Source organism: Anser brachyrhynchus, assembly GCF_964034855.1.
Source record: "Anser brachyrhynchus genome assembly, chromosome: 1".
Lineage (NCBI taxonomy): Eukaryota > Metazoa > Chordata > Aves > Anseriformes > Anatidae > Anser > Anser brachyrhynchus.
The window spans coordinates 62,058,542-62,085,219 of NC_137694.1; the positions used below are offsets into that span (position 1 = coordinate 62,058,542).

The following is a 26,678-nucleotide window of genomic DNA, read 5'->3' on the forward strand; positions in this document are numbered from 1 at the left end:
AGCTAATAGTCAGGACCCATCAGGGAAAACTGTTTTCTCAAAGCTTGCTTTCCAAACTTTCTATAGGTATTGTGCTGGCACAATGCCCTGGGGAAACCCTGGAGATCACAGAGACTTCGAGCCTCAGCGGCATGATGATGGCTACATTGAAGTCATTGGGTTCACAATGGCCTCACTGGTGAGTATATGGAAGCTGCTGCCCTCCTGAAGGTGGGACCAGACTCAGTGAATTCTGTGGGTAGCATTACAGAGGAGAAATTTGTTCTAAATACTGAAAAAAACACCACAGTTCTGTGTTTTCAGCTAAGGCCAAAATATGCTCTGCTGTTAGGTTTTTAATGAGGGGGAAAAACTGTAGTTTGTAAATAAGTGTTTTTTAATAATAACAATATTTTGCAAAGAGCATACTTTTAATTTACACATATTTAGCAGTGCTTTAAAATGCTCTCAAATTAAACAGCAAGATCATGACAGTGAAACAAACAGCATATAAGCATGTTTTTACTGTGGGAATGTTCTATGGTCAAATAATTACTGCTGTTTCTTTCTAGCTTTTGTATAATTCAATCCGTGGCATAAAAGTTCCTTTTTTTTTTTTTTTTCCTAAAACTGGCTTCTGGAGAAAAATATGGAATACTATATGAAATTACTTTCCTTAGCAGATATTTTTCTCCTAAAAACCAGCTGTTTTGACAGATTACAATAGTGTTTATCTCAAAATACTTTGGAAAATCTGCTTTTGAAGGTTAGGGTACTTAGTGAAAAACTGCATGCTATTCAGATGAGTACATTCTCATTTGCATTCTCATATGCATTCTCTCAGCAAAAGAGAGAGACACAATTTGAAAGATATGTACTGCATCAGTGTTGATCGTCAGGTTGTAGAAGTGACCTGCATCCTGCTTTTATTTTGCAGTATAGGGACTTAACAGTCTTTGAAGGCAATGTCTGCATTTTGAATCTGAGTTTAAGTCTGGGTCATTCTTGACAACTTAACTGGTTCTATTTGACTGCCTGTACTACTGTCCTAAAAACATTCTTTTTTCTTTTCACTTGGGGAATTAAAAAAAAAATGCATTAAGAAAATCAGAATTTTCTGAATATTGTTGGCAGAATAAGTTTAGCCAATGCAGATATTAAATTGAAATTATTATCAACCAAAACAGACATTAAAAATACGTTCTTATACTGTATGTCAGTACCTAAGGTGATGCTAATGTATTATTACAGAAGATGTACACAAATAAGAGTGAGCATCCCTTATCAGTCTTAGTACCAGGTCATCACCTTGTACATTCATAACATAAATATACCAAATAACAGGACAACATAGGACTGGTATCCAGAAACATCACCGTTTCTCACTCCCATGTGACTCTTGTTTATATAATTGTCTAAATCCATTTACTGAAAATAGAATAGTAATAACTTCCGTATGGCCATCCAAAATGTTGTGAAAATTGAGTAATATTGTTCTTTTTGTTCCATTAGGGAAAGAAAATTCAACCAACAGTTTTAAATTGGCAGTTAACTTTTTGTCAATGCTGTCCTTAAAGTGATCTAAAGCTGAGTTACAAAAGTACTCCAGTGTTCTACTATCAAAGTGGTCAAACACAATGACAGTTTCTTCAGAGGATGATTATATGCAGTGGTAGATATTGCCATAATTGTGTTAATCTACCAAAGGCTTGAACTTAATGTGGCCAGGTATCTGGGCTTCTTAGCAAATTTGTATTGATCATCCTCAGGTCCCTGCTCTTAATCAGTGAATACCTCTGATAATGTTGTTTGTTTCCTCAAAGATATATTTAGACAAATCAGATCTTCAAAGTGAGAAAAAGTAAAAGGTCATTTTGACCAGCAATCATTAGCCCGTTTATATTATGGATTCTTTTACAGCTTCTATTTTTGATCAATCTAGTGAGTTAGGGAAATAACCTACAGGTAGGAAAAATTCTATTAACATGATAGATCTTGTAGAATGAACCTTTTATCACTTCATCCCTGAATATTTATTTATTTTATATTTTTTTAAGAAGCATGGACCTTTGAGCTGCTATTTTTTTCTGAAGGAAAATCAGTTCAAAACTGATTATCTACAAATCTGTATTGCTTGTGGTGCTGAGGATGTAACTCTAGAACACACACATAATTCTGACTTGCTCTGTAGGACTCCCAGATGTGCTTGGTCATGCCCAAGAAGGTCTGTGAGATCAATGAGGAGAACTACTTCATAAGCTGTATTATTAATCATATTATAATTTTTTCCACAATATGATGTGCACAGAGCCAGACTAAGTTCCTGACTAGTATTTAGGCTGCTCTCTGTTAATAGTGCATTAATACATTTAATTTTTTTTTCTGCATATGACAGTTGATAGCTAATGGTCATATTCCTCACTTATAAAATACATTTCTGCCCAAACATGTCTGCCTAAAACTTGAAGAATCTGCTCATGTCCATGCCTTTCTTGTCTCATTTCTTTGGAATGAATTCTTGAACACTATATGTAATTGTTTTTAACAAGGTCCTTCTTGTTCTTTTCAGCCTGTCTGGTCTTGATGTTGAGCTGCAGCGTAACCTCTCATAATTAAGGATTTTAGATTTATCTAATTCACATTAAGGATTCTATTCTGTTCAGGAAGGGGAAATCATCCTTCTGTCTCCTAGATTTACACAATTATGGTGGTAGTTTCAAAGAGAAAAAAAAATGTAACATTGCTGTTAGTGTAAAAACAAAGCAACAAAACACATATTGAAACTCTTAGGAATGAACACAGATATACATTTGTGTGTATGTATCTTGTAAGTTTGTGTAAAATATCCTTGACTTATACAAGGTGATGAGACGTGATGCATATACGGTTAGTACCTGTCCTGATTTACCTGCTTGTTGCGTACCAGTTTTCTTTGTAAAATATTAAGTCCTCCTTTTAAATTTTTGAATCAAAGTACATCCGTTGTCCCTTATTAGAACGTCTTACACATATAATGCTGTGTAATTCATGCTGTCAGCAAAACAGTGCATTCTGGATTTTGTTAACTGACTCAAATATCTGTTTTGAGGTGTATTTTTCTCCTTCCTCCCTCCCCCTTCCAGGCCGCTCTCCAAGTGGGTGGTCACGGAGAGAGGCTGCATCAGTGCCGTGAGGTGACGCTTTTAACATACAAGTCAATCCCCATGCAAGTGGATGGTGAACCTTGTCGTTTGGCTCCCTCGCTCATTCGGATCTCATTAAGGAACCAAGCCAACATGGTGCAGAAAAGCAAGAGGAGAACATCTATGCCTCTGCTGAATGAGTGAGTTGGATATGTGCATGTCCTATGCCAGGAAGCCTGTTTGAGCCAGTGTATTCAGTTATAGATTTTGCATGTACTGGAGTTGCAGTGCATTTAAAAAGACAAAAAAGATCAATCACATCTCCTGAACTTTTTTTCTACTGTATTGTAATTAATTTACTGGCTTCCTCTTGTTCTTTTACCTTCTGGGTTCTCCTCTGTCTTGCTTTTAGAAAGGTGTTGTATCTTTCAGTTATATATTTAGAGATGTCTGTGTAGGCTCAGCGGTATGCCTCTTGGCTTATGGCAGCTCTGCATATCTATGCTATTTGCCCTTAAAATTCTTATGGTTTGTTTTCTGAGCTCTATCAGCCTGCTTTTTAAGCTCCATTAGAGACTATAACAAATTGCCACAAACAAGAGCTACTGAGGACATCTTGCAGTCTGTACTGTGGGAGCGTGCTGCCTGGGACTGCTAAAGGAGAGAGTCCTGGAGTCCTGGAAAGGGATTTTTGCACTTTTATAGGGAATCTCCAGTATAGAAACCCAAACGAGAAAATCCAGTGCGACTTAGCTAAAAGTAAGAACTCTTCCTCTAGTCTCCTGTGCTCAATGGCAGTAGATTGTACTATTGAAGATTAGATTGGTGGATTAAGGAACCAGCAACTAGGGGAAGAGTAAGGAATGATGATCAGAAAATAAGAATACATAGCATGAGATGGAGGTAGCACAAGTAGTGTAAAGATGAACAGAGAAAAGCAAAAACAATTGGAAACCAGGAACACACAAAGAAGAAAATACAAGACTAACTTTCCTTTTCATAATTAAAATTTATTTGTATTACAGAAATATTTTAATAGAAGAAAGATATTTTCATTTTAACCTATGAAAATGTTCACTCAATAAAATAACTCAGATTATTTTTGTAGACCTAATTTTTATACTTTTCATACAGGAGGTCTTCATTTGTGCTAAAAATGAGGGATAAGTGCCTTTGCTGTTTTTCATCAAGTTTTGAAGTGATGCAAAACAGTCTGTCCATTCTATAGAGAGGTACGGACCTAAAAGTTTTAAGTTATGAAGGATACGCAGTTCATTTATGCATCCATGCACTGAAGATTTCACTTTTCTGGGGATCTGGGTGAGAGATTTTGTTGTTGCAGGTGTTACTGTGTCAGGGAATAAGTGAGGAAACACTTGTGAAGAGAAATAATGTCTTTCATTAGACTAATCTAGTTGGAAAAAGCCAACAAGGTCTCAGACACACCTTTTTCTCTTTAGGTATTTTAAAGGTTGTCTGTGTTTTCGGTCTGTGTCATGTAGTGAAAGATATTGTTTCTCTTCAAACTTTGTCTTCAACCCTTCAGAGCTTCTTGTTATTCTGTTTGTCAATCTGTTCACGTAATCAAGGCCTCCTTGGTTACTTTCAACATCTTCCTATTCAGTTTAGCACTTAGCGTTCTCTTACCGAGACTGATGCTTTAAGCTTCAGTAGACCCTCGTGTCTGTAATGTGCAATTCCTGTTTGTCAGGAAAATGCATAAGGCATACTCATCGCTCTTGAAGAGTAAAGAATAGCCTGTGAGCAGTGATGCCTGATTTCATCCAGCCACTACAGCTCAATCATTTGTGAAAGCTAAAATTGGGCAGAGAGCAATCCTGAGGCATCTCCTTCTACACCAATGGAAGCTAATGCAAATGAAAAAAGAAAATTCCTGGTATTTTGATCTGATAATTTGATCTGATAATTAGCATGGCTAGGCTTGGATTTTGATGTCTGAATTTGAACTGTCATAGGGAAATACAGTCATAGTGTATGCCAGTTGTGAAGAAGATAATTTTTCTGGTTTAGCTTGATTTGGATAAGTTATGATGACATGCTTTGTTGCTATCTGAGTCTTTTGATTTGCCTGAGATGCTTCTCTGTAGACCTGTGTTCTGGAAAAATACAAATGATCTGTTGACTATTTTAGTTTCAGCCTCATGGTGTGAACCTCATGGTGTGTATATATCTGTGTGTTATGTACGTTGCTCTCAAGTGTGGAAGGGGAATGAGAGATAGGAATTACTTATTCTAGTGTGACAAAAAGTAAATGGCATGTTAAAGGTTAAACTCTAGGAGGCATTTAATATTTTAAGAAGTACATTCATTATGAGGCTGTATTGCAGCATTTCACAAGAGAAAATATTCAATTAAATATGTTTATCTACACTTCTTAACTTGATAGCTAGAATGTCTCCTCATTCCATTAAAATCTACTAGAAATTCTTATATCTGATTGAACATACTTATTTTTTTTCTTAAGACTGTCATCTGAATATTATATGTTTGAGATTAGTGAGTGGGTCTGGAGCTACTCCCTCAATTATTAGGCAGCTGTTCATGGGCTCCTTGCAAGGAAAGTGATTATAAGATTATCATGTATCACAGTAACTCAGAGTTGCTATTATTGCTGGCCACGAGGATATTGATAGATGAGGAGAATAAGTAGGAGAGCTCTTTGCAATTTTATCTAATCCAGTGTCATAAATGGAAAAAGATTTGGTTTTTAAGATGCCTTACCCTTTGTTTCTGTTTTCTTATTATGTTCTTCTTTGTTCTGGGAGTTTTGAGGAGAGAGTGTTTAGAGTATAGTGAGTTTGTCATTTGCCTTGTGGATGTGCTCTAGTTTCTGGGGAGAAATAGTATTTTAAAATTGAAGAACCCATATTTACTGTAGCTGAGAAGGAACAGAGATTACATCCTTTTCTTGCTTGGGAGCAAGAAGGCTTTAGAAACATAGTTCTTCTGAGACTGTAAGAGTTGCCCATCTTCCTGATTTCAGTTGCTCTCCTTTGAAATGTGTAGATGCTCCTACAGAGGACACTTGTATATAGCAGAAAAGGATTGGGCCTTGTTTGACATGTTTGTTCCCTCCATTTTCCCACTTTTATGCTTCTATCACCTTATAATTGCACAGACATTGCCTCACATGGTTCTACACAACCCTTCAGGGTTGAAATTCCTCTATGTTGATTCTGTTTTATCTGTTACTGAATAATATGACCTTTTCAAGGTGTCAGGGAAATTAAGCAGCACTTTAGAACAGGGTAAAATTTCTTAGTTTGTTAAAAATAACTAATTAAAACAGTGACTATGCAATCAAATTAAGGAAAAAAAAACACTTCTTTTTGTGGCGTTACTTGAACTGAAGGAGCTTGCCTTTCCTGTTGACAGCAGCAACAGAGTGAATAGCTTCGTTCAAGCTACTAGGGAACAAGTAAATATGCTGTGCTGAATTTTGTCTGAGCTGAGCAAATTACTGGTAATTAATATTTTATTTAGTTAGTTAATTTTTCTTTCACTGCTGAATTGCCTGCAAACAAAAAATGACTTTCTCAGTATATTAAACATTTCAAATTAATTACGGACTACTTGCTGCAAATAGTGAATTCTTCTTATTGTTCATCAAGCATTCATTTTTCAATATTTACTTTTGGAAAGTTAAGTTTTGTTGATATGACAGATTATAAACATACTCTTGAGCAAGAGAAGATGGCCTATTTTCAGTTTGTACTCTCATGACAATTTTAAATTTTTGAGTTGGAGAACAGTGGAGGACAGTCATTGCTTGGTGGACAGTTACAATGCTTGTTCTAGTTTGTTTCTAATGGAGGCTGTTCAAACATAAAAGGCAGACACAATCTCTTTGTGATCCTACAATGCATTAAAAATAGAGATAAGTAACAAACAATAAAGTGTAACAATCCAGAAACACCTTTTTAGATGCAAGGAATGTAGGTGCAAGAATGAGGTGATGCAGTTGACACTTGGTTATGGATGGAAACAAGGCAGATACTGAGGTTGTGGCAAAAAAGGCAGGTTTATTTTCTTCTCATATGTCTCTTCTGTTGGTTTTCCCCATCGTGTTTGCTAAATGTACCAGCAAAAGCAAGTTTTTGCTACAGTCAGATCAGCAGACTTTTTTTTTTTTAATAATAATAATAATAATAATAATAATCTTACTCTCCTTCTCTAAAAAGACTTGCCAGCTGATTTCTGATTCCTTAATCTCTATTAGTGAAGGTAGTTTGTGAAAGAGACAACATGAGAGACAACATGGTTTTCTATGATCAAGCCAGGAATGTGGTCTTGTGAATTAAAAGTAAAACGTGTGTGGAATAACAAGAGAAGCCATGGCTCAATTTTACAGGAATCATTTTCTAGTTGGAAACTACAGTTTAGTATGCTGCTCAGTAAGTTTCAGTTAGTGATCATTGTATGAACCCCAAAGGATAGATTTTAGTTCAGGTTGAGGAAGAATGGTCTGCATGATAGAAGAGATAGAAGAAGGAACAGCTTATAGGTAAAATGATGTTCCATATCCTTGAAGAAATCAAAGGGACCATTTGAATATAAACACCAAGAGTCAGTCCTGGGAGTCACTTTATATAAAATGCATGTTTCCCTAAGGTACATGAAAGAAGAATGGAGACTGCAATTTTTCATTGTGGATACAAAATCTCTAGTAAGGGTATTTTTGTTTCTTAAAAGTTAACTAAAGTTAACCAGTCTTTGTAGACAATTCCATCCATTTGGATCTTGGCTTTGATGTTTGTTTGCATTTCTGGACTTGCTTCCAAAGTCTGCTGCCTTGAAATGTTTCAGTGCCTGTGGAACACATATCCTGGGGCTCCTAGTCTTCTTTGTATAGCTAGCTTGTCATTGGTCCTCCTCGTTCATGTCTTTAGAAAGCTCCTAAGTGCTGTGTAGAAGTGTTTTTCTCCATTTGCATGTCTTCTGTTGCTTTTGGCTTCTTAGTGTGACCTTGGAGCTCTGCATGTCTCTCATTCAACTTTTATGTGACACATTCCTTTTGTTTCTGTTTAAATGTTGTATGTCTTTCTCTTTCTTTCTTCTCTTCTGCTCTTTCTTTCCAATCTCTCTCTCTACTTCCTTTTTCCTTGTCTGTCCACACTTGTGCTGCCTTTCACCTGGCCACTCATTTCCTGCTGCCTATAGTATCCATAAAGTGCAGTCTGCTGACCTGAGGAGAGTCTCAGCTCCCCCTGATTCCTTCACTGTGTGAGTATCTGGCTTTTTTCTACCTTTGAAGTTCCACAATTTGTTGCTGTTACATTGTGCATTGTTCAACCAGGAGACATGCCAGTAAAATCCAATAACAAAGGGGAAATGGGAACCCAGGAGACAGCATGGCAGGCGTGGAGCAATGGTCTAGCCAGTTAAGGTGCAGTCGCACAGTACCTAAGGAAAGTGAGCAGGGCAGGTCTGGTAATTGTGACTATATTCAGCCCAGAGTACAGATTGCCAGACAAATCCATAGCGACAGGCACGTCTGAGAAGTGCCAGGTACAACCCACAGGACAAGTTTAGATGACAGGCTTTTGTCCTTTGGTTTAAATAAAAAACATGGTATGAACACAGCCATAAAACATTTCTAGATAAGAAATTAAAACAGAAAACTGGTCTACCAAAGGAGTAGCACGATAAGTGTCATGATATTGACTGCAGCTGCATTGAAGATGGAGACACCCCCCCACCTCAATAATATTTTGATTGTTAGCAAGTCCCATGTAGTAACTTGCTAGATTGCAGCTACAGTATTGAAAAGACTAATATTTTTAAGTATGTTGAATTGGCACTTTTACAATTATGTGTGTGTATCTTCTAATTCATCCCCTTTATGGGAACACGCTTTATTATGAAAAGATCTGTGTATGCACAATTTAAAAAAAAAATAAAAAAAAATCCCAACTTAATATGTCAACTCAGGCAATATAGTTTGGCTTCAGAAATACTTTCTGACTATTCAGTCAAAAAAAAAACCAAAATATTTTGCTTTTTATTGACATCCCTTTTGTCTTCTTGCTTTGCCAGTCTTATGCTGGATATCTTTTCAAGTGGGACTACCAAATAAATAACTTGGAGGTGCATGATGGAAAATAGTAAATTGCTGAGCTATAAATCCAAATATTCAGAGCAGAAACTTGATTACAAGCATAATTCTTATTTCATCATAGAAGAAAAGCAATGGATTATGTAAAACAAACAAAAAAAAACAAACAACAACAAAACACCAACACTTCTCTGTTCTAAAAAATGGGTATGTGCAATAGACAATGTAAATTTTCAGCCAGTCAAGGATTATGTGGAAAATTGATTGAATATATACATATATATATATATATTTAGAGCAAATCTCAGATTTGCAGAAAGGGACCTGAAGGTCCTGATGAACACCCAGTTCACCATGAGCCAGTAACATGCTTTTGTGACAAAGAAGTCCTAATGGTGTCATGAGCTGTGTTAGGAAGAATGCGGCCAGCAGGTGAAAGGTGGTGATCCTTACCTTCTACTCAGCACTGGTGATACCACACCTAGAGTGCTGGGTCCAGTTCTGGGCTCCTCAGTACAAGAGACATGGACATACTGGAGGAAACCCAACAAAGAGTGACAAAGATGTTTAAGGGACTGGAGCCTCTGTCCTATGAAGAAAGGTTGAGAGAGTTGTGACTCTTCAGTCTGGAGAATAGAAGGCTTGGTGTGGGGATTCATCAATATCTTTAAGTATCTAAAGGGAGGGTGTAAAGAACATGAAACCAGGCTCTTTTCAGTGGTTTCCAGCAACAGGACAAGAGGCAATGGGTCCAAACTAAGACACAGAAGGTCCCATCTGAAGATAAGGAAAAGTGTTTTTATTGTGAGGTTGATCAAACTCTGGCACAGGCTGTCCAGAGAGGTCGTGTAGTCTTGCTCATTGGAGATACTCAAAAGCTGTTTGGGCATGGTCCTGGGCTAGAGGCTCTGGGTGTCCCTGCCTGAGCAGGGTGGTTGGACAAGATGACCTCCAGAGGTCCTGTCCAACCTCAGCGATTCGGTCACATTTCAGAAAGCTGCAAGTTCCTCCTTTGTTATTTTGCAAACAAGGAATGATTTCCAATTCAGTGTGCCTTACCCTCGTATCATATTGGCTGTACTCAGCTGAGGAAAAAAACATAATACAAATAACTTCTCTATCAATGATTTAGTATCCTAAGCAAGCCTTTAAGAATACTTGAGATATGCCTTATTGCTTACACAGAACATTAACCAAGCTGTAAGTCTGGGAGAAGGAGGATTGTTGCCAAGTTGAGGGGTATCCCTTGGAAAATGACATCCAAGTTTTGATACAGTTCATTTAAATATCTCATTTGATATCAGTTCTCAGGATAAGGCAGACAGAGAGAGAGACTCATAAGTCCCAAACTAATTTGAAAGTCAAAGATATTCTGTATCTTAAAATCTGTAAAAGACAAACAAACAAAAATAGATTAAACATGCTTCTGTATTGTGGCTGCCAATTAATGTGTCTGACAAATTAAAATAAGAACCCATGATGTATCAAGGAAATTTGATTTGGGTTGTGATGGCTTTGAGATTCAAATGCGTTTTTTTTTTGTTTGTTTGTTTGTTGAACAATATATAAAAAGCCTGAGTTATAGTTAGTACTGAACAGCATGACGGATTCTTCAGAGTCATGGAGATAGATACAGCTTGTATTAGATAAATTCCAAGTTTTCTGCAGCAGTGTAGGCATGGGAACTTGAAGCAGCCAAAATTATTAGGCACATATGGTCTTTGTTGCAGAGAGAGTGGGACTGTAGTGTGATGTGTTTGAAATGTTTGTACAGGGTGCATGAGTAAATACAAGTGCTGAATTTTTAACTGGGGCTCTTTTAAAAGGAAGGTAAAGACTTGCATTTTCCAGCTGGATGTTCATTAGAGATGAGGAGGATATACATATGATAGTACATCTGCATTATGTGCTTAATTCAAAGAAGTTCTGAAAAAAATTACCATTTAAAAATTGACTCACAAAGGTTGTACAGTCCTTTTACAATCAAAATAAACACTGTGGATATACCGTGATTTTTTAAAAAATTACAACATCTGCACAAATGAAAATACAAACACTGCCTTATTGGTAAAGAGATTTTATTAATAGAGTTGATCGCAATAGGGTGTGCCTAGAGAGTCTGTATGCATGGCATGCAGGCTATGTGAATAAAAAAGGGGTGAAAGGCATAATTTTTGTGTGTAGAGGTCAGCTTTGTGGGTTGGTTTGAATATGGGTATTGTCTATAGAAGGAGAATCTAATGAAGATCGGGGGGAAATGAGGCAAAAGGAAGAAAGTGTTACAAAGTGAGCTATTCTCCAAATCCATAATTAAAGATGAAAGTGCTTGTATACATCTTCCTTTTCTTTGCTAAATGAATTATCAGAAATTGAGTCTCATTTTTATTTTGACAGATTTTCCTGTTTAGCAAGTGGGCACCTGTTTAGTGGGATCGTTACTATTGGAGAATCCACAGTGCTTGGGAGCACAAAGCATGGGAGGACCACAGCTAGCCTGGTGAAATTAAGGAAAACAAAGATAGGGATTCTACATGGCACCATGGCGCCTGGGCAAGTGTTTTAAGTGTATGGGTGGGTCTAGCGTTTACACAGCAAAATGTTTGAGCTCTTGCTGGAGCAAGTGTGAGGTAAAAAAGGGCAAAAAGGTTTAGTACAACTGGGTTAACCTGGCTTATCTGGGATAAAACTCATCAAACAGAAGGAAAAAAAAAAAGTCTTTCCCTGGTGGAACTTATATATATATATTTTTGGTAAAAAGCTCAGAAAGAGCTTTGCCTTAAAATAGCAGTAGACTTTTCTGAAGTATTGAAATTTGTCCATTAGAAGAAGCTAGATTATTCTGGTCTGTTGCGCCAGTACTTATGTTTTAAGCAGAGAAAAGCTGTCAAAAACACATTTTTAATATATCATTTGCAAGCTCTGTGAATGAGATCTCAAAAGTAAGGTTAATTTCTTTTTCTCCTCTGGTTGCTATTTTCCTTTTTCCAATTGTTCTAAACACTGGAACATTTAATCAGTTTTGCATGTTTATTTCTTCTCTAGGAGATAGGCAATTTATTAATCTGTCACTGCAAACGTGCCCCAGAGGAATATGGTGTTTTCTAAAGTTTAGTTTTTGCAAGGGAGGGGCAGGAGAAGATTTCATTTTCCTTTACTCTTTGCCTAATCAAATTAAAAGCTGTATGTGGGTAGTTTGATGTGGTTTGTATTCTGGAAGGCCTATCAGAAATTTGTCACTGGATATTGTAGAATTGTTGGACCATTTTTATCATCATCATTATTTCCGTTACGCAGACACAAAAAATAAGAAATGGTTCACAGGGTTTATTAATAATTAATATGTGGATTAGGGCATACATAATTTAAAAGTTCCTCTTCCCAGTTGAATCAGCCTGGTGACATAGCAGAAGCGTTATCCAGCTGCTGTGCAGGAGCGCCTAGGGCAGGACCTAAACTTGCTCTGCCTGTGTTCTCTTTCCTGGGTGGCTGGATGCAGGAACACGTTTCTTAAGAGAAACAGCTGTGCTCCAAGTGAGTTGGCTGGTATCCTCTTGCCAGTTGCTGAATGATTAATAGGGGTGAGAGAAGGAAGTCACAGCTTTAGGAAAAGCTGAGTGGGTTTTATCGGCGAGTGGAAGTAGAGCAGCTCGCAGTCTCAGAATAGGTACACGCGACTGCTTCTGTGGGTTAGAACCACAAGTAATGGAATGGGGGGAAAAAAAAGCTCTTCTCATTTTTGTAAGGTATTTGTTGTGTTTTTTTTTGTTTATTTTTTTCAACATTTCTAAAATTACAGAAATGCTATGGCTCAGGTGTAGGAGGGAAGCAAACATACTTCTACAGTAAGCAATTTGCAGCAGGTATGGGGGTTTGTGTGTGTGTTAAAAATGAGTCCACCTTATAAACAGTTTATTCAGCATGACACTGACTTTCTAAGAGCTACCCCGTACAAAGAGTGGTTCCAATTCCAATGTGCACCCTGGTGTGCCATTCTGTGAATATCTACTCAGAGAGGAGTAGGCTTTAAAGCAAACAATTTTTATGCTATTTTTTATATTTATGCTATTTATTTTTTATTTTTATGCCATTTTTATGTTAAAGCAAACAATTTTATGCTTTATTTACATTTAATTTTTTAAAACTATTTTTATGACTGTCTACAAGTTTTAAGAGCTCCCAGAAAGCATCCCATTTTCCTTAAATTAAGAATTATTCAATATCTGTCATCTTCTGTATTGCGGAAAAATGAAATCCTATTTGTTTGATAGAAACTAATACTATTTCCTTGTACTTTTCAGCTACTTTGCAAGCTAGAAAAGGAAAGAAAATAATTCTTTATTACTGAAATTACATAATATTTGATGAGGGTGAATTAGAGTAATTTTGAGAAGACTTCATAACATCTGCATACAATCATTTATAGTTTGTTTCAATGAACTAATGTGCATAGCTTTTTCTACAAGGCTCATTTGGATTGTTATTAAATAATGCCTCAAATGTGCACTTCTGGTCCATGTTAATCAAAAGTCCATCATATAAAATTCAATATGGTAAAATAGCCTATCCATGCTCCTGCTTTGAGAAGTTTGATATTTAGGTTTGTGTTTAAAGGAAACCATTTTAGCTAATCAACACGAATGAACAGAATGTTTCAGTTGACCTGAATCTGTACTTATGGTCCCATGGGGCATATGACCTTTAGAAGGTAATTCTGTGGATTGACCTGCTTGGGGAACGAGGTTCTTAAGCAGGTTCTATAGGAAGTAATGGAATTCATTCATCTGTACTTTAGATTACTTTTCATTGACTATGTAATACACTATTTTGAAGAATAATAGGTGCAAGAAATTTAAATATGTTAGGTTGAATTGCAATGCAGCAGTTTGTAAATATTTATTTATAAATTTTCTACTGCTCTATCTGGAATGCTTTTCTTCCTGTCCTTACACATGGGCAAGTTATTATATGCAGTATTTAGAAACATCAATTTCTATTAATACAATGTCAACATTTGCTTTCAGTGACATTCAGCACTGTATTATTAGTTTTTGCATAGATACGCTTGTGTCCTTGAGCTTTGTGGTTTCTGAATATGCTCAGTATGTTTAAACAAAAGGAATAGTGCAATTTGTATAATAGTAAGGATTATTATACAGTGTCTGTGGTGATTACAGAAGTATTTATGGTGGAAGTGTTTTGCTCAACTGTGTTTAAGAGAGCACTGTATGCAGCTCATGAGTTGTGTGACTGAATGAGTCAATTAGCTGGTTGATGAGGACAATATTCTAACACGTAAGATATCACAAAGAGTGAATATTCACAGAGTGAATTTTCAGAGGCAAAGCTATTTTAAATAGGTCTAAAATTCAGTAAGACAGTATAATGTCAGCCAACAACTATATTCTGATGCAGAAAAGAGTATTTGGAAATAAATCATACCCAAAAGTTCAGATTTAAGCCACTGAATAAATGTTTTTGCATATGTGTATATATTTGTGCATATATACACATACATGTACTTATATGTATTTGAGTTGTGACTGCATTACTTGTGTCTGGACTTAGCTAAGTATATACAATCTCTACCCCTTAGAAAGGGCCTCTGAGCACTCATGTTTCTGAAAATAGCTAATTTTGTCTAGAAACTGTAGTTTCTGAGGTTATGCTTTTATGAGTAAGATAGCTGAATTTCTCAAATGGGCAAAATGGCAAGTTCAGTTGTATCTTTCAACACATACGACTTATTTATGTAGTACTATCTTAATGTTCCATGTCTTTGAAGAAAGGTGGTGAGCAGGAGAAGAAAATAGGAAACCCTGATGACACTTTTCAGCTGATTATGCTCCTGCACTTGACCTGGAAAGGAGCTATTTCTCCTCAAGTAATACATTACATTTAAGATAGTGTTCTTGCTTCATCATGGATGCTAATTCAGAGATATGCAGTGCACTGATGTACCAGGAAATTCACCCGATATTTCTTGCAATAGAGCATAGCTTGTCTACAGTTGCCTGTATCCGGCACATTCCTGTCCTGCCGTGCACCAAGGAACACAAGAAAGGACACAGTGTGTGGAAAGAGAGGAAGTGAAATTTTGAGTAGGAAGTACTAAAGACTTCACAGCCTTAGTAAATCCCACACAGACATTGCAGAGACACAAAAACACATTAAAAAAAAATCATCACTCAAAGCGAAGAACGCCAGCAGGTGCTGGATGAACCAGACTGGTGGGAAACAACATATGGTAGAAGGACAAATATCAGTCAGATATCTGCTATGTGTGATCAAAAAGGATTAATCAAGGAGAAAAAGGAGTAAGTGATCTCTTAGGAGTTACAATTGCAGCTTACGTTGTTAACTAAACCTGTACTGAAGTGTTTTCCCTCTGGTGTGGAGAGCAGTGCTGGGGTCACAGAGTGGAAGTGGGAGGCCTGAACATTACACACTAATGAGATGTGTAGCAAGGAAGAAATGGAAAAGGGTGAGTAGGGAACAGATATGGCATGGTTCTGGTTTGGAGTGCAAACATCACCAGTCCGGGGCTAAGGAAGTCCTACTTGGGTAAGAGCTTTTGGTAAAATGCTTATTTTTCACTGGGGATTGGAAGGCGTGTTTTTTTTTCTTTTTTTTTCAGTACAGTTCCAGTTTGGGTAGTTCAGACTTCAGAAGAATAATATAGATTTGGTTCTGGTTTCAGACAAAACAGCAGTTTGAGACAATTTTTGGTTTGGGTTTACACTTGGCTTAATTCAGGGCATAACAAGAATGATGTCTGTCTTCATAGCGTGGTTGAGTGTTACAGGAGAAATAAGACATTGCTGAGTTCTCCTGTCTCTCCACCCTGTTTCTTCCCAGCTGAGCTCAAAGAAGAGGTGATTCATAACCAGTCACTCCTCCAAACCTACCGATAATCCCCAGGTTATAAACGTATCTGCTGGAAGACTGAGCTACCTTCATAATAATATGTGGTAGTAGCAGCATAGCTTCTTCTCATGTTGTACCAGTGCATAAAAGATTTCACTTTTCAAGGCTGTCAGTCTGTAATTTTCATGAACCCTACTAAGTGCAATGAATTATTTTTTTTTCCCCTCAGACAAAGACTATGCAGTTAAATTTCTATGTTTCCTGACTTAAACATTTTCTTATCTTTTCTTGGCTAAAAATAAAATCCCCCATGATTTTTATTTCTGAAACTTGCATTTTGTATAATTTGGAAGGGAAGGAACACAGTTCCTCAGACTATGTTCATTTCTGATCCAGCAGTGTGACATTAAAGTTATTTTTGAGAAAAAAAAAAGTGTCAGACTCACTGCATTTAGTCTTCTTCCATCTACATACCTTTCCCTCCAGCTTGCGTGTGATAATATTCCCTGGATTGCTGAGCCAGCTTTAGAGTCTGCACGTGGAGAACACAGATCTGTAGGATAATATAATGGCACCTGAGTTAGCAGGCTGCCCCCTGAAGCTCTGCTGGAAGTTACCATCCCAGGTGTCTGTCAAGCAAACTGCAAAAGCTTACCTTAAATATGAACCTATATATGAGCCTATATCTTGGGGCGCTTTTACACAACAGTCCCCATCATACAGCAAATGAAACACATTGGGCAGCCTATGTGCTGCTGGGTGCATCAGTCTTAGAGCTACTATTAAGGATTACTGATTTCTAAGTTATCTTCCATGTATCTTAGGGTTATTTTCATTTTTAATACAGAAACTCCTGTTCAGAACAGAAGGAGTGCAGCTCTTTGTAACATGTTGTCTTACACTTCAATTATCAAGGCACCCTGAATTCATTATCCTTTATCACTTTTTAGGCTGAGAGCACTTGTGCCAGTAGAGCTTTTTTTTTTATACTGGGATTTGATTTTTAATCTTTACTTTCATCTGCCCCTGTGTGACAGAGCTGTCCATAAGTGACAGACAAAAAGTATGCAGTTAAGAAAAGTCTGAAATATTTGCTAATTACCATCTCAGTGGTAAAAAAATCTTTACCAAGAGATGGTTACAAACTGTGTGTTAGATCTGCAGTATTTTCAGGCCAAAAAGAAAATGGCTTGCTTAAAAAGGAAAAAAAAATGTGGATTGTGCTCATTGGTATTTAAACTAGCAGTGCAAATGCTGTAGGTCAAATATTTTAAAACTGAAACAAAGGGAACAGTAACTCTGTCTATGACAGTGCACAGAATGCTAACTTTTAAAAGGCTGTGTGTATGTTAGGTGTTCTGTCATTAACTAAAATAAAACATAGTGAAATAGTCTTTCAGTGGAAGCACTGAATGAAGAATCTACTTTTAAATGGGACAGACCTGCCAGGACAGACTTTTGATATATGAATTATAATACAGAAGCTATCTTTCTCTCTTTAGAATTGTAAAATGCAAATGTGATTAAGTTAATTTACATAGCATTTGGTTAAAAAAATCAAGTAGTAACAGCAAGATGAAATATGAAAACAAAACAAAGCTCTTCAGAACAACTTTCTGTCAACATATGGGCACTCAAATTTATAGATGGGAACCCATGGGCAATTTCAAAAGTATGCAGGCAGCTGAGGCATCTAAATCATCTAAATCAGTAGAAAAGAGGTATCTTTTTTTTTTTAAGTCCCCTTGTAGTTTGTGTATGGGACTCTACTTTAGAAATCCAGTTCTTGGCAACATTTGTTGCCTGCTCCCCAGGACAGAGCTGCTGAAACAGGATCTTCTGAAGATCTGGGTGGATGGTCTCATGGACAGAGAAATAATTGTCCTGAGAGATGTCCCAAGAAATCATCTGCATCCTGAATCAAAGCTTCATGGATTTACTGACTTTAATAGGTCTGTAGAGATGTGCAAAAAGGCAGATTGCAGCAGGGAGGGCTATTTATGTAGAGACTGAAGAGCTCGGAAAAGCCCGTGCAATTCCAGACCACACAGCCAGCAAATGGGCTTCTTGATCTTGCTTGTCATTTAGGATGTAACAGGTATTTTGTACGGTGGGTAGTCCTAATCTTGTACAAACACAGTGATGGGCCTGGGAGGAACTGGCCCAGTTTAGAAGAGGCTTGCTCTTATTCTTCTTTCACAGAAGATTAAAATCTCTTCATATCTTATTTTTCTCTTTGTTCTTCCATGGAAAACCTTGTCTAAGAAATTTTCTTCTTTTCTTACAGTCCTCATTCCATCCCAGATCGCCTGCGGATCAGAGTGAACCGGATTAATTTGCAAGAATATGAGGGGCTACTTTATGACAAGGAAAAACTGCGTGAAGCTTGTAAGTTGGAAGAAGCTAGGTTGTAGCTGCTTTTGGTAGAGCATTCTGTATAGATCTTATATTAGCAGTAACAACAAAACAAAAACAAAACAGGGTCAAGCACACATTTTGAGTGAGTCCTATGTGGACTATATGTTCATCTATCGATCTGTGCATATGCATATATACATTCTGTCTATATAAATACTGCCTGTATAAAGGGCATACACAGAGAATTCATGTGTTTTCTTACTTAACTATGCCTTCTGCAAGTTGATTTCATTTGCTGTAAAATAAGTGTTTTTCATACCTCTTATTTTATTTGCGTCTCTCTGTTGATTCTACTGGGTTTCTCCTAGCATATGAAACTTATTAAGGTTTTATGATTAGTACCAAATTTGAAACTGAATGAATGACCATGATTAATTTCATATTGCAAGAGCAGTCTGATCTTGAACATGGGTTTGGCACAGGTGCATTTATCTTGAGAAGCAAATCTGGTTTCCCTTACTCTTTAAGAGCCTTCAGTTTTGCACGTAAGAAAATAATCACTGTTTTGTTTCCTCATGTAATGGTTTAATTGCCACATTCAGGGGTAAGTCAAAAGCAGACAGACGGTTGCGTTGGCAACACTGATGATGATGATCCATGCTTAGAAATGGAGTTCCTTTCCTTGGTGACACACAGTCATTAATCAATGAGGGACACGTCTGCTTGTGATAACAATTTAATAGAGTCTTGTTCATGCATCTGGCTCATTATTCGTATTAAATTACAAGGATGACTGTTTGTTGTGTAACAAAGCTTCAGCTCCCTCTGTAATATAGAGTGCTCTGGTAATTACAGGATGACACTCCTTTTAATTGGTTTACTTATCTTACTGTTGGAAGATAGTTAAACTGCTTCACTTTCACCCCTCCAGTTCCACCCCTCCTTATTCTTCTCTCAGTTCATCTGCTCTCCATCCAACAAAAGAACTGAAATGGTTTGAATTTTAATGGAGGTCCTGACAGCCTTTTCTGAAGTTTGTTAGTACATTTGAGCCATAATTAAAGCAATCTAAGCCTTCATCTCTGGACTGAGAGGAATAATAACAAGAAGAGTATTATGGCTCACTGGAGAAGAATTTCTTTCAGGTTTAAGTTGAGAGTTTGACCTTGAGTATCCTTAGGGCCATGTTGGATAGATGTGTTTTCAATCCTGTTGGAAACAGTCTGGTTCCTTTGGTGGTTCTTCCTATGCCTTTCCAGCTGAGGACAACTATTCTCATCCAACCTCACTACAGATGTAAATTTTGTTTATTTAGTATTTATTAAATAGATCTTAAGAGCCATTTATGTGGTCTGACAGGAGTTATACAACCTTTTACACTGTTGTCACTGCAACTGTAAATAAGTACTTGTTATTTGTCACCTTCAAAAACCATAATGATAACATTTTTAAAAAGAAAAAGTCCAGAGAATGATCTAGCTGCTTTCAAATTTGGTTTTAGACTATACACACATTTGATCACTTGCTGATCATGTGCTTAAGAGGTTTTTATTCAAAAAGTAGATGTTTGCACACCAAAAGTTAAAATGGTTGCTTTCATACATTGGCAGACCATCTTCAGGGGGGTCCTTTTGTATCTTTTTCAAATTCGTGTGTGATCAGATTGATAATATAATATAGCTGGGCTAGAGTATTCTTCCCTGACTCTGTTCATGAAGTTGTTTTTCCTGTCTGTCCTTCTTTACCCGTCTCAATGATTATTACGTATTACTGTTTTCACATTAAAATATCAGAAAGCAAATAATATCCCCACCAGCCTACAAAAAAAAAAATCAGAAAATATATCTCACCTTACCCTCTGCAGATATTAGGAAAGCCCTGTATAAGGACACACAATTCACAGCATACACTGATAGTCATCAGTCTGTTTTTCTGGACATAAATCCTATCGTGTCCTATCAGAATTGTTCAACCTAAAGGCTGGACTAACAAGTTTACAGGAGGCTGATCTTGATTTGAAGATTCCTAGCTAATGCTAACTATGGCTGAAGAAAATCCTGTATGGGAAGAGAAGCACTCTCTAAACAGTCAGAAATCAAACTGTTTAAAATATGAACTCCTTGAATTTCATCCAGCTCCTTGAATTCCATGAAGCAGAAAAATGGAAAATCCCTGTGGTTCTAGAACTAAGATCCCAGCTTCCCTGTGACTTACTGCAAAATGCTTGTATCTCCTCTGGGAACTGAGATGTAGTCAGACATCAAGCTGAATCATTATACTAGAGGACTGCACAACCTCAGTTTTTGAGGAAGGAAGCTGGAAAATCACATAAATGTTCCTTTTAAGAAGAGCAGATAGCCATTTTAATTGTATTTCTGACATAGATAATTGGATACATATTAAATGGCTTTCTGATGGGAAGTCTATAGATCACTGCCTGCCTGTCCCTATCATTTACTAAACACGTCTATGGAATAAGCATGCTGTCTCAGTCCTCATCAGCAAACCTTTTCATGGAGCATTGCCACTAGAAGTTATTTGGTTAGAGGAGGAAGAGGGAGTGCTGAGGCATAAGAAGTAACTCTCATTCTTTACCTAGGAGTCTATAATGGGCAGGGTGGGTTGAGGAGAAAGAGTTTTGCTGTCCAAAATAAATGACCATAACAAGTTAATGATTGAAATTTTGCCAGTCTTAATCAAAAATTAAAACAGATAATATTTGTGCACTAGCAAAATACAATGAGGATGATACTAAGTTAGGAGGAGCTGTTGACTTCCCTGAGGGTAGAGAGACCTTGCAGAGAGCACTCAACAAATTAGAGGGCTTGACAATCACCAACAGTAAGAAGTTTTACAAGAGTAACTGCCAGATTCTGTACCTGGGATGGGGCAACAGTGGGTATATGTACAGACTGGGGCATGAGAGACTGGAGAGCAGCCTCATGGAAAGGGATCTGGGGGCTGTGTTTGATGTCAAGTTGAATAGGAGTCAGCAGTGTGCCCTGGCAGACAAAAGGGCCAAGCACATTCTGGGGTGCATCAGGCACAGCACTGCTAACTGGTTGAGGGAAGGGATTGTCCTGTTCTGCTCTGCACTGGTGCAGCCTCACCTTTACTACTGTGTGCAGTTATGGGTGCCCCAACATAAGAAGGACATAAAACTATTAGCATCCAAAGGAGGACTATGGAGATGGTGAAGCATCTAGAGAGTAAGGTGTATGAGGAGCAGCTGAGGTCACCTGGATTGTTCATCCCAGAGCAGAGCTGGCTGAGGGGAGGCCTCATGGCGGCCTGCAGCTTCCTCACAAGGGGAGTGGAGGGGCAGGTGCTGAGCTCTGCTCTCTGGGGACAGCGACAGGACTCGAGGGAACGGCATGGAGCTGGTACAGGGGAGGGTCAGGCTGGGTGTCAGGAAAAGGTTTTGCACTGAGAGGTTGGTCAGGCACTGCAGCAGGCTCCCCAGGGCAGTGGTCATGGCACCGAGCCTGCCAGCGTTCGTTTGGGCAATATGTTGCCAAACATATGGTTTAATTTTTATGTAGTCTTGTGTGGAGCTAGGAGTTGGACTCAATGATCTTTGTGGGTCCCTTCTAACTCAGGATATTCTGTGATTCTATGATTCTAAGAGCAGTCACATTGGGTCTTGTTACAGTAGTATTTCTTCAAGGCCTATTTTAAGAGGGGTAGCTTCCTGCAGCACAAATATAGCTCTCAGGTGCATGTGTGTCTCTCTTGATACTCACAAGAGACTCGCTTTACATATCTGTCAAGGCTTTGGCAGAACACCTGCAACTTAATTCCAGAATACTGTGCCTTACCATTCATTCTCTGCCCACACCAATTAAAAGCACTTCTACCTCCCCAGATCTTTTGAAAACTAAACCAGAATCCCACAGCAATCTGAAAAGGAAAAGGAAGCCAGTTAATAACGACTCATGCTGTTATCCCTGAAGGAACAATAGCAAAGAAGCTATTATGGTTTTTGCCTGTCACATGTCTAGATAATAGAGTTTTGAAAGCTCTGACATCAGTGTAATAATCTGGATCACTTTAACTCACAGTAAATACATTTCACTCCTCTTGTTTGCTTGAAATACTGATTTGATTCTATCAGCTGCTTCATCTGAAATTGTACTTCCTGACATCTAACAACTCGTCATACAAACTGTTCCATGAAGATTAATCTTCACTGTACTGGAGGTAGACACCTCATTCTGAAAACCTTCTGAGCAATTAAAGAATGTCGTTTTGTCCTCTGAAGGTCAAAACTCTTCTTAGCCTGGTCTCTTCTGTTGCTCTCTACATTATTATTTTTTTTTTTTAGCACTGCAGCTGCTATTTAACCAAGACACTGTTTCTGAATTTCCCCTTCCTTCTCTCCCCTATGTTCTTCTTCTCCTTCATTCTTTCTTCTGTCAGCATCTCAGTATTGTCTGTGCGATGATTGATGCTGGTACAAGGGATGCTTATTGATCCTTCTGTGAGGGGGTGAATGCTTCCATGCACTCTCTTAGGAAAGGGATATATCCTCTTCATTTTATGTTATAATGTTCTTTGTTGCTGCAAACATAGTTGTCAACTCTAACACCTTCCTTATATGTCCCAAGCACTTGTCACCCTAATCACCAGTTTCACTTCCTCCTGCCCAATATGATAGTTGATCCAAAGCAGCATTATAAATCACAGAATCACAAAATGGCCAAAGGTGGAAGGGATCTCTGAAGATCATCTAGTCCAATGCCCCTGATGAGCAGGAACACACCTAGAGCACATTGCGCAGGATGGCATCCAGGCAGGTTTTGAATATTTCCAGAGAAGGAGACTCCGCAGCCTCTCTGGGCAACCTGTTCCAGTGCTGTCACCCTCACAGGAAAGAAATGCCCTCTCATATTCAGCTGGAATTTCCTGCGCTTCAGTTTTTGTCTGTGGCTTCTCATCCTGTCGCTGGGCACAACTGAAAAGAGACTAGCTCCATCCTCTTGACACCCTCCCCTCAGATATTTATACACATTGATGAGGTCTCCTCTCAATCCTCTCTTTTCCAGGCTAAACAGGCCCAGCTCTCTCAGCCTGTCCTCGTACGACAGGTGCTCCAGCCCTCTAAGCATCTTAGTAGCCCTCCTCTGGACTCTCTCCAGTAGTTCTGTGTTCCTCTTGTACCAGGGAGCCCAGAACTGGACACAGTGCTCCAGGTGTGGCCTCACCAGGGCTGAGTAGAGGGGGAGGATCACCTCCCTTGACCTGCTGGCAACACTCTTCCGAATGCAGCTCAGGATACCGTTGGCCTTCTTGGCCACAAGGGCCCACTGCTGACTCATGGTCAGCCTGCTGTCCACCAGGACTCCCATGTCCCTCTCTGCAGAGCTGCACTCCAGCAAGTCACCCTCCAGCCTGTACCAGTGCTTGGGGTTATTCCTACCAAGGTGCAGGACACTGCACTTGCCCTTGTTGAACTTCATGAGGTTCCTCTCAGCCTAACCCTCCAGCCTGTTGAGGTCCCTCTGAATGGCGGCACAGCCCTCTGGGGTGTCAGCCACTCCTCCAAGCTTTGTGTCATCAGCGAACTTGCTGAGGGTGCACTCTGCTCCATCATCCTTGTGGTTAATGACTAAGTTGAACAATACTGGACCCAGTACTGACCCCTGAGGGACACTACTAGCTACAGGCCTCCAACTAGACCACACCACTAAGCACAACCGTCTGAACATGGGGGAACAAGACAATTGTTCTTAAAAAGGCAAAATCTTTCTGTTTATGATACCCAATTTTCCCCATTCCATTTCCACTAAGAAATTCTTGACAATGGAAGTATATGCAGAAATTAATTATTGAAACCAAGCACATCCATAAATTAATTAGTGCTCAAGAGGTCCTCACACCTTCTTTGTCCTTCCTAGCAACATTGCTGTAGATTTACACCATGAAGATGGAGGGGTGAATTAGCTCACCAGCAGCAGTAAATGCACACGATATTTTTTATTTATTTTTTATATTTTTTTGTTTTTATTTTTTAATATAACCTGTCAGTTCTTAGTGCCCTTTACATGTTTTGCATACTGTAGCCCTGCAGATCCCATCTTAGTAGCTCAACACCACTAAGACTAAGAGGGAATCACACTCAACCACAGTGGCATCAGTATCAGAAATAAGTCTCAGCTCTGTGACAGCTCTGACTCTCTCACACCACCATCTTTAACACAGAACCAGCCATCCCTTATCTCCTCTGGAATAAAATGGCACAGTAAATTAAATAGCTTTCTCTTTTACCTCCTTGCTTTGTGTGTGTGTGTGTGTGTGTGTGTGTGTGTGTGTAGGGATGGAGGGTAACATGATGTGATATCAACCTCAGATTCTTATTTCTTCTCCAGTAATCTGTCCCTTACCTACTATATCTAGCCAAATATCTATGTTGCATATGTCACTGCCTTCAATTTCTGTAGGTTATCTGAGAGTTTGGGGGTCATCTGATGAGTTCTTATTGAGTACACGGACTAACAAGATTTTGAGTAATTTGAGATGTGTACATATACAGAGATAACGTGGCTTCCCTATACCGGTGGTGTACTTAGCACAGTTTGAGACTCCCAGATCTATGAAATGTATTCTGATTCTTTAAAGCTCAGGGATATAGTGGGTAAATACAATTTGGAGAGAATTTCACATGATTTTGAGCAACAAAATAAATAATAAGAGGTCAGTGCTGAGGATTTGGTATTTACATCTTGAATCCTCATAATGTAGAGGACATGGGATCTTCTACTAGGTGTCTATTTTAAAGAGGGAAATCTGATCTAGCAGATGAAGCCAGGACAAGGCTGATTAGCCACTTAAGGAAATGTGCTCAGATTGGAAGGCTATTTGATCTGAATGGGTGTAGGTGGAATGCATTGCATAGCTACAAACCCACTCTTTTGCCCTGTAAAGTAAGTACCAATGGTCACTTGTCAGGAGGTGTCTTAGAGTACATGGTGGCTTATTTGTAGAGGTTCTGTAAAAGGCAACATTGCCCAAAGACTGTCTACTAGATTTCACTCAGCTGAAAAGTCACCACATTGCTCTAACAGCTTTGCTTTCTCAATGTGTGTTGTTCAGATATTAGCTAATTCATGCATTTTTCTCTCACAGTGGTGTAGTAAGATCCGAAACTGAGAGGGTTGAATAGGTTGCCTAAAGTCACCTAGAAAGATGATAAACCAAGAGGATTAGAAGTCAGCAGTGAGTTAAATATTGGAAACTGCTGTTTCTGTGCTCCTAGATTCTCATGCTGGTGTTTACAGATGTAAACCAGTGATAAATGTTTGTAAATGAAACAGAAATGACAAAAACAAAGGTGAAGTTGCCAAAGGCATTGTTTTTGTCTTTTTTTCGGTCTTTTTTTTTGGATGAGACCTTGTGGGCTTTGTCCAGACAGTACAATAAATTACATTTCTCTTTTTGACTCATGTACACACGCATGCATGTGTGCATACACAGATGTATTCAAAGATTAGAAAGACACCGGAGTCCAACAGAAGAAAAAATATGATGTGATCAGATAATTAAAGGCAGTAGCACAATAAGTATACACACACATTTTGAAATAGGCAACTTTAATCTTGGCTTTTTCTAATTTGAGCTGTTGGCTTTGTAGTCGTAACAACATTTGTTTAACAGAGTATGTCATTGCCTGGATTAAAGAAACAACAGCATAAAAATAAACCCAAACCACTGAATTTACATCTTATGTCATTGAGTGGATTCCACACAGAGCAACATCCACAGTTAACACAGTCTCCTGCCTTTTGAGCTAGTGGGGGAACTGTCAAGTGTAAGGCTGTGCTCTCCTTTGACCTAGAAGAGATGGGTGGTATTCCAGTACATTTCATAAATATATATTGACCCCATAGGAGCAGGAGAAACAAAATACTAAGTTCCATTGCAGACTTTCCAGGAAATCATGCTATAGTTTGACTTTATGGCATAGACTTTTCTGAGAGATTTTTCTGTGCATATTCCACTTCTGTTTTGTTTCCTATCACTTTCCTTGTGTGATTTCCTCTCACCTTTTCAGTCCTGGTCTTCCTCTTTGGTGTCCTGTCCCACTCATATCCTTCCTGTCTATCTTTGTGTATTTCTTCAGATCTCACAGCTCATGTTCCTGTTCTTAATGCTAAATGTGTATGCATTGCTCAGCCAGGCCTCTTTCAGATCTTAGTCCTAATACCTCTTCCTTACCAGTTTCAATTCCAAGCTCTTCACGGTCTTCTTCCTTGGTGTAGCAAGGTGTTGGAGAAGTCACT

At 38.4% G+C, this 26,678-nt stretch overlaps 1 protein-coding gene across 5 annotated transcripts in view; it reads left to right on the forward strand.

Moving 5' to 3' along the window:
- Positions 1-26,678, forward strand: part of DGKI (diacylglycerol kinase iota) — a 212,218-nt gene that overhangs the window by 119,183 nt on the left and 66,357 nt on the right. For all 5 annotated transcript variants that reach the window (XM_080582487.1, XM_080582483.1, XM_080582486.1 and 2 more), the window contains 3 exons: positions 67-178; positions 3,102-3,301; positions 18,329-18,429. In XM_080582487.1, the coding sequence (XP_080438613.1) occupies positions 67-178; positions 3,102-3,301; positions 18,329-18,429 (413 nt within the window). The remainder of the gene's footprint in view (positions 1-66; positions 179-3,101; positions 3,302-18,328; positions 18,430-26,678) is intronic.